Source organism: Brienomyrus brachyistius, chromosome 9 (assembly GCF_023856365.1).
Source record: "Brienomyrus brachyistius isolate T26 chromosome 9, BBRACH_0.4, whole genome shotgun sequence".
In the NCBI taxonomy this organism is placed as follows: Eukaryota; Metazoa; Chordata; class Actinopteri; order Osteoglossiformes; family Mormyridae; genus Brienomyrus; species Brienomyrus brachyistius.
In genome coordinates, this window is record NC_064541.1 from 21,508,856 (window position 1) to 21,517,149 (window position 8,294).

The window sequence follows — 8,294 nt, forward strand, 5'->3', positions numbered from 1 at the left end:
GGGAGGTGTTTCGGGCATGTCCAACCGGGAGGGGGCCCCAGGGCAGACCCAGAACTTGCTGGAGAGATTATATCTCTCGGCTGGCCTGGAAATGCCTTGGTACTCCCCTGGGGGAGGTGGCTGGTCAGAGGGAGGTCTGGGCATCCCTGCTTAGACTGCTGCCCCTGCAACCCGACCCCAGATAAGCAGTGGAAAATGGATGGATGGATGGATGGTTGGATGGATGGAAGGATGAATAGTTAACAATATCTCCAAACATTTTATGAAAATTTGAATCATTATATGTATTATCGATATTACGTTCGTGTTTTTGCTCACTTTCGTGAGGGGTGGCAATATTTCTGCAGTTAACTATATGCATGTGTGGCCTGGTGGCTAATCTTCATGGATTTCACATTCCTTCAGTAAGAGCAAAGTGTGAAGGCTGAATTAGCAGAGCAGTAGCGCGGTTGAACGTAAAATACTACAATCCACACAACATAATGGGAGATGTATCAAAGGTCAAAAGAGGACAAATTGTTGGTATGCATCCTACTGGTGCATCTCTGACCAGGACAGCAAGTCTTTGTGGTGTATTGAGAGTCACAGTTTCAAGAAAATGTCTGCATACCACCACGAAGGACGAACCACATCCAAGAGCAGTAACTGTGAATGCAAGAGGAAGCTGTCCGAAAGGGACGTCCAGGTCTTAACCCAGATTGTATCCAAACAACATAAAACCACAGCTGCCCAACTCACTGCGGAATTAAATGCACACCTCAGCTCTCCTGTTTCTGCCAAAACTGTTTATCTGGAGCTCAACAGGGTCAATATTCATGGTCAGGCTGCTAAAGCCAATCCTTTGGTCACTCGTGCCCATGCCAAACGTTGGTTTCAGTGGTGCCAGCAGCACACATCTTGGGCTGTAGACAAAGTAAAACATGTATTGTTCTCTGATGGTCCGCCTTCACTGCCTTTCCCACATCCAGGAGAGTTACAGCGTGAAGAAGCCCCAAAGAGGCCTCCCACCCACACCATTGTGTACCCAGAGTGTAGCAGGGGCATGGATCAGCACAGATCTGGATCAGCACAGATCTGGATCAGCACAGATCTGGATCAGCACAGATCTTTCTCACCTGCAATCCACCTACCTCTCCCGCTGCCAGATGAGGGCTGAGTTTATCATTAGGGACACCAGTCACCCAGCTCACTTTCTCTTCATTCTCCGCCCGTTGGGAAAGTGCTCCACTTTATCGACACAGTTACTTCCACTATGCTTATTTGTGTATCCTTCTCCGTTGTACCACCTATGTGTTGCATATTTATTGTCACTTCTTATATTGCCATGCCTTTGTCTTGTTTATCATTGCACTGCTGTTTGTCCTATTCTCCCCTCATGCACATGTCTCCAGCCCTGCAACTGTGGCATAAGAACTTTCTCAGAACACACATGACAATTAAACTTGAAAACAAAATACTTAAGACATATTAAAAATGAAGGAATATGATTGGTTGTCTGTTATAGGCTCATCCATTCATTATTCATAAAACTGCAGCGCAATATACAGTGAACCTATATCCTATGCCAGCAAGCACAGGGAACAGATAACCTCTGACGGTGTGCTAGTGCGGGAGCTTCTTTTAGACGGGAGGGATGCTCTATTCGTGAATATACGGTATTATTCTAAACTTCCGCTTCGTTCTCATCTCTTCCACATCATACATCCGCCACAATACCGGACATTTTCGGCGTTTGGTAGAAGTGTAAGTATTTATTACAATAAACTTGTTTGCCATATGATGTATTTTTACATGATTTAAATTCGAGATTTGTTTTATTGAGGTATGTTTATACCGTACGCGATTGAGTGGATTTCCCTAATTTAAAAAGATGTTAAAATACTTAGGAAAAGGGGCAAGCGAGAGGCGTTAATGTCCTAGTAATATTTTTGTTGATTGTCATCCAGGATATTTTCACGATTTATCTCACCCCAAATCACCAGTTTCGGTCGCAAATAAAATAAAACAGCCGAGTAAGTTAAATCGGGTAATTAAAAAAAAAAATCTGTTTGTAACCGTTTCTGTTTAATGTTATTTTCGGCATAAACAGCTGGTTGTGTTTGTTTCCTCCACATCTGTTTGTAATAGTAGCATCTGAAAAAATGAACCGGTTACGTGATGTGCTCCAGGCTTCACTATAGCAACCTATAATATTAGTTGTACAAGTTAATTGCTGCAAAACACTACAATAAAACTTATTGTACTACGATTCGTAGTAATGCATTCTATTCCATCCAGTGGAAACGGAGACGGAGAGCTGCGGGTGGAGATGGACACGAAGGCAGGGGTTCCCTTTAGCATGGAGCCCGGAGAGCCGTCTGCGGCGGGACTGTTCGGGAAGTCAGTGATTTAAATGAATAATATCCGATTTTGCACGTTTTGCATTTGAGATTGCGCTGCTAACGGTTTGTCCATGTGGAGCAGGCTGTGGTTCACCAGAGGCATCTCCGGCGGTGTCGCCAAGGAGTGGCTGGAGCGGCGGCGCCTGGCCATGAGGCCCTGGGTGTCCTTCGTCGACCAGCGGAAGTTCTCCAAGCCTCGCAACTTCGGGGAGCTGTGCCAGCGAGTGGTGCGAAATCTTGACACCTACCATAGCAACTACATTTTCATCTTCCTGGGCCTCATCCTCTACTGCATGTAAGCACCCCATACCTAAGTGACATGCATGTTAACTTAACTGAAGTGAAAGCAGGGAGTTGGGTGAAGGGAAACGTGTAAATTGTGAGCCAAAATAATTTGGCTTTTGATTTTCTTATTTTTATTACAAAATGCTTGCCATTAAAAAAAAACCCAACAATCTAACTAATAATAATCCCTGATGTCTTGCTCACACACCTTACAAAATGTGTAACTTTAGCCCAGTTTTGATTTCATGATACAATCAGACTGATGTCTACACTGATTTGAAAACTTCAAAAATTCAAAACTTGTCCCTACCATTTTGAGCATCACTGACACTAGTGTTGCAAAACTCATTTATTGTATTTGTTTATAACCCAGAAATGAATGCAAGAAGGATGAGGACGGCATATACACTATATAGATAAAAGTATTGGGACATACCTCTTAATCATTGAATTCAGGTGTTTCATTCAAACCCATTGCCACAGGTGTATAAAATCAAGCACCGAACCATGTAGTCAGGTTTACAAATTTTTATGAAGGAATGACTCGTTCTGAAGAGTTCAGTGTGGTACAATCATATCAGATGGCATTATCATAGGATGCCGCCTTTGCAATAAGTCAGGTAGTGAAATTTCTTCCCTGTTAGATATTCCATGGTCATTTGTAAGTGGTGTTATTGCAACGTGGAAGCATTTAGGAACAATAGAAACTCAGGCACGAAGTCGAAGACGTAAAATAACAGAGCGGGACACGTAAAATAACAGAGCGGGGTCACCGAGTGTTAAGGCACATAGTGTGTAAAAGCTGGTAAAGTTCTGTCGACTTAGTAACTGCAGAGTTCCAGATTTCCTCTGGCATTAACTCCAGCACAAAAACTGTGCACCGGGAGCTTCATGGAATGGGCTTCCATGGCTGAGAAGCTGCATGCAAGCCTCACATCACGCTGCCCCATAACTCTGGAGCAGTGGAAACGTGTTCTGTGGAGTGATGGATCACGCTTTTCTGTCTGGGATGAGTTTGGGTTTGGCGGATGCCAGGAGAACGTTACCAGCCTGACTGCATTGTGCATATTGTAAAGTTTGGTGGAGGAGGGATCATGCTGTGGGGGTGTTTTTCAGGGGTTGGGCTTGGCCTCTTAGTTCCAGTAATGGGATCTCGTAATGCTTCAGCATGCCAAGACATTTTGGACAATTCTGACTTTGTGGGAACAGTTTGGGGAAGACCCTTTTCTGTTCCAGCATAACTGTGCCCCAGTGCACAAAGCAAGGTCCATAAAGACATGGATGGGTGAGTTTGGTGTGGAAGCACTTCACTGACCCACACAGAACTCTGACCTTAACCTCTTTGACCAACTTTGGAATGAACTAGAATGGAGATTGTGAGCCAGGCCTTCATGTCCAACATCTGTGCCTGACTACCCAAATGTTCTTTCAGATGAATGGGCAAAAATTCCCACAGACACACTCCGAAGTCTTGCGGAAAGCCTCCCCATAAGGGTGGCAGCTGTTATAGCTGCAAACGGGGAACCAACTCCATATTGATGCCTATGGATTTCGAATGGGATGTCATAAAAGGCCATTTGGTGTAAACCTTCGCTGCAGGTCCTTACTGATGCTGAAGTCAACTTTTTTTTATTTTTTTGGTTTGGTTTGGTTTGGTTTAAGTGCATCACAACCATGAGATGGAAACGAAGACAAGATCCCTTGAGTCTCATGGGTAAAATGTGAGACTTGACACCTGTCAGGTCCATTTCCTGGTGTTACTCTGCTTGCTCTTCATGCCTGCACTGCATTCATTTTTCTCATCTGCTGCACCCTTTGACAGGAGCACCAGTGGATCAACAACCTGCTTTTCCAGTATCTCCGCTTTAGAACTCCCAGTAGCGCTTGGATTAATTAGTTTCTATTAAAATTTAACGTGTGCTTTTATAGCAGCCTGGGAGACGGATGGAAGAATTCTTAGAAACTTTTAATTTTTCCAGTCATGTTTTAGTTTTAATTTGATGCTTTAAATCCACTAGGAATGTTTGGCAGGATAAATGTCTGAGTGATCTCTGTTTTTTGTTGTCATTATTAATACCCTGTTCTTGTTTGTATAAATCTATATCTGATTGACCGACTAATTATTATAATTACAATTGAATTATAGTTTTTGCTCATTCAAACTCTTTTTTTTTTGGTTGAGTATACCATCAGATTATGGTCAGTGTCTAACATTTCAGTTGTATGTTGCCATATGCCTAGTAGTATGGATGAAAACCTGTGTGGCATTAGGAAAACAAGTATGCCAAGAGGATTCATTTTATTTATGACTGTTGGAACTGAAGTATATGGTATTTTCGGTTATGATATAGAGAATGTGCCTTTAATGAAAACATTCATTTCTTGCCTCACCATTTGCCAGTCGTTTGTTGCGTTTTGGTGAGTCTGGAAAGAGGGTAACTCTGTTCCGCTCCCTCTTTCAGAATCAGCTCTCCCATGCTGCTCATCGCCCTGGCTGTGTTTCTCGGTGCCTTCTACATCATCCACCTTAAGTCACTCGAATCCAAGTTGGTTGTGTTCGGTGAGTGGAAGCTCTTGCCGCGTTCTTCCAAAAACCACATCGGACAGTGTGCCTCTCTGGGTGAAACCGCACGACGTGTGTTCATGGAGCCGAATAGTGTCTCTCACCACTCGGCTACTTTTCAAGTTGAAGTCTCTTAAGAATAAGTGTGGCGGATGAGTATGAATGTTGGCACATGGGTATTTCTGGTTTCCATGGTGCTGGAGGCGGTACACCGGCCCATTTGGCAAGGTTGTCAACTTCTGATTGGGTAGTGAAATTCAGCGAGGAGGCGGAATATTTTGAACAGCTGTGTGAATTCTCAAGATTTTGAGGGAACTGATTTCAATAGGCTAAAGCTACATCCACCCTTCTACGTTTTCATTTAAAAACGCAGACCGTAGTATCTTGCTGCCTTTCATCCACACTTCCCCAGAGTATTCAGTCCCCAAAAATGAAGACTTTTGTAAATCCCCTCCCTGCCGTATACTTCTGAAAACTCCATTTTGGAGTCGCAGTGTGAATGAGTGTTACATAGTTTTGTAAATGAAGACCTGGGGTCTCCAACTCGGGTCCTGGAGATCAGCTATCCAGCAGGTTTTCTATTCTGCCTGGCATTTTATGAGCCACACCTATTCCTGGTATTTACCTGAGGACAGGTGTGGCTCATCAGAAACCAGGTAGGATAAAAACCCTATTGTACTGGGGACCTAAGTTGGCGATCACTGAGGTAGACTCTAAAAGCGTCCTAATTGGTCCTTACTCATGTCGTAGCTCACTCCTGATTTGACCCCACTAGTTATACCTTCTCATTGTCTGATTGGTCACCTGGTGACCCTACACAGAAGTAAGCAGTGTTCCAAGATGGTGGATATGGAAGAGCTGCATCCAGTGGCGATTTTTCCTGTTGCTGACTAGTATGCATCTAAATGGCGATATTTGCCCAAAAATAAACAATTTTCTTTTTCTCAATTTGTCTTAAAAATGTACAGAGAAAAAAAAACGTGCACAATTGCAAAATTCAGCTTTACAAATAAGTGTATATGAAGGATTAACAAAAAAGGGACAGAAACTAAACATGACGAGAAAATCATAAAATATAAATAAATACAGAGGGTGATTCAGTGTGAACCCTTTTCTCAGGACGGGAAATAACTGGAGCTCACCAGTTGAGCCTGGCAGGAGCCGTCAGCTTCCCCGTGTTCTGGTTGGCCGGAGCTGGGGCCGCAGTCTTCTGGGTGTTGGGTAAGTTTGATCATCATTTTCATTTTGCTCCAGTTTTTTTTTTTTTAAATGGAATTTTCTGTATGTATTATGCATTTGCCAAAATTGTCGTCTTGCAGTAAAATTTGCAAATTACCCTATTTTTATACTTATGGGGATTCCTTTGTCTTTGAGAGTTTGGAGCAGAAACCGGTACTTACCGGAATTCTTGTAGTGACATTTCTTTCAAATACTAATAATGATATTTGTAGGTAAAACTTTATTATTTAGTGTTCATTTTGTGTTAGGACATTGTGGCTCTCAGTATCCTGTCTGGGCTGTTTAATAAGCAAGCAGTTGTACCTGCGTTCCTATCCTGTAGGGGGCACTGTGCTCACATTCTTCTGTCACACAGGGGCAACGCTTGCTGTGATTGGGTCGCATGCAGCTTTTCGCGAGCTGGACGGTGCTGACATGGAGGAGCTCATCATGGAACCAGTTTAACCTCTGACATGTTACCTATATCTTTTCACATCCCAGAAATGTCTTTTTATTGTCAATGTGACGGTTTCTCTTAAAGATCTTTTATAACGAGGACTTCAGCAATTAGGCTTGGAGACTGATGCTTATGTCCCTATGAAAAGAATGATTGACGTGTACCAAGCTGAGTGTTTTGGGGGATATAAATATATGTACTTTGTGTAAATCTGTACTCATAATCTGAGAATGTTCTTTCATTTTTTAAAATTGGATTATACGTCACCATTTTATTACGACGGACAACATACTCGAATTTTGCCCTGCATGTGAAATGTAACCAAGTGGAGTGAAAATGCTATTGAGACAAAATGGCATCATGTTAGAACTTCTCTAATGTGCGAATGTCGCCCTCCACTGGCAGTCTCTGAACGCACTCGGGCTTCCCGCTCTATGCTGGCTTTTCTTCAAACCTCGTATTGTTCTGATTGATATGAAGTGACCGATGTGTTTCTCCTAACACATATTAGCTACAGATCCTATACAGAGTGTTATAGGTGTTGTGCAATTTAAAGTGACAATGTCAGTTTGTCAGTTTAACTCTACCTGTAATTAGTATTTAGCTTTATTTAACTATAGTAAATATTTTCACCTTTGGAATACAATGTACTTTTAAAGAACAAAAAGAAATGTTAAAGCACAAATAAAACCTAAGAATTCTAAAGTGGGCATATTTATCAGATTAAATAAGTCTCCAAGGCTGAAATGAAAATAAACCCCCACAGAGGAAATGAAAGACAAGGGATGTGTGTGATTGCTGAGAGCAGAAAGATCATCTTTATAGTCATATTATGAACAAAAGATGAGTTAACAGAAGCATGTCAGGTGATATTCGCTTCGCTGGCTTCTACTTTCTCCTAGTAGGATTTAAACCTATTAAGCTTTGTAATCTGTCCTTAGACATCAGTCGTATCTGGGCTATTAAACATGTACGTTTTATGTATCGACTGTTTAATCTATTAATCACCCCTTTCATATATTTGGCATAACATTTAGTAATGTTCAGGTGGATTTTGTTAATGTATTGTCACCTTATATCTGTGGGCTGTTTATATGTTTATTGCTTTGTATTTTTATTTACAGTTCGGAAGTGCAATAAAATTTTGCCTGTGCAGCATTTCTTTGTAGTGAGCTGTGTGTATTTGTGTACGATTGTGTGTCACCTTGCAAGGCTATGTATTTTTAATTCCCTCTATGTTCCCCTTCGGTGTCTCCTATTTCTGACTTCCTGATCCCCTTGTCCCTTTCTTCACATGCTCAAAGAAGCATCTCTGTCATTAGTTCTGACCCCGTTGACCTCAGCGCCATGACAACGGCCAATTCATCCCCTTTTTCTGTTGCCTAGGAGA

At 42.2% G+C, this 8,294-nt stretch overlaps 1 protein-coding gene across 1 annotated transcript; it reads left to right on the forward strand.

Annotated features, from left to right (window-relative positions):
* Positions 1–1,590: 1,590 nt before the first annotated feature.
* rabac1 (Rab acceptor 1 (prenylated)) lies at positions 1,591–8,062 on the forward strand. Its single transcript, XM_049026215.1, has 6 exons — positions 1,591–1,743; positions 2,278–2,379; positions 2,464–2,676; positions 5,129–5,226; positions 6,349–6,450; positions 6,824–8,062. The coding sequence occupies exons 2-6, from the start codon at positions 2,309–2,311 to the stop codon at positions 6,910–6,912; spliced, it is 573 nt and encodes a 190-aa protein (XP_048882172.1). The 5' UTR covers positions 1,591–1,743; positions 2,278–2,308; the 3' UTR covers positions 6,913–8,062.
* The last annotated feature ends 232 nt before the right edge of the window (positions 8,063–8,294 follow it).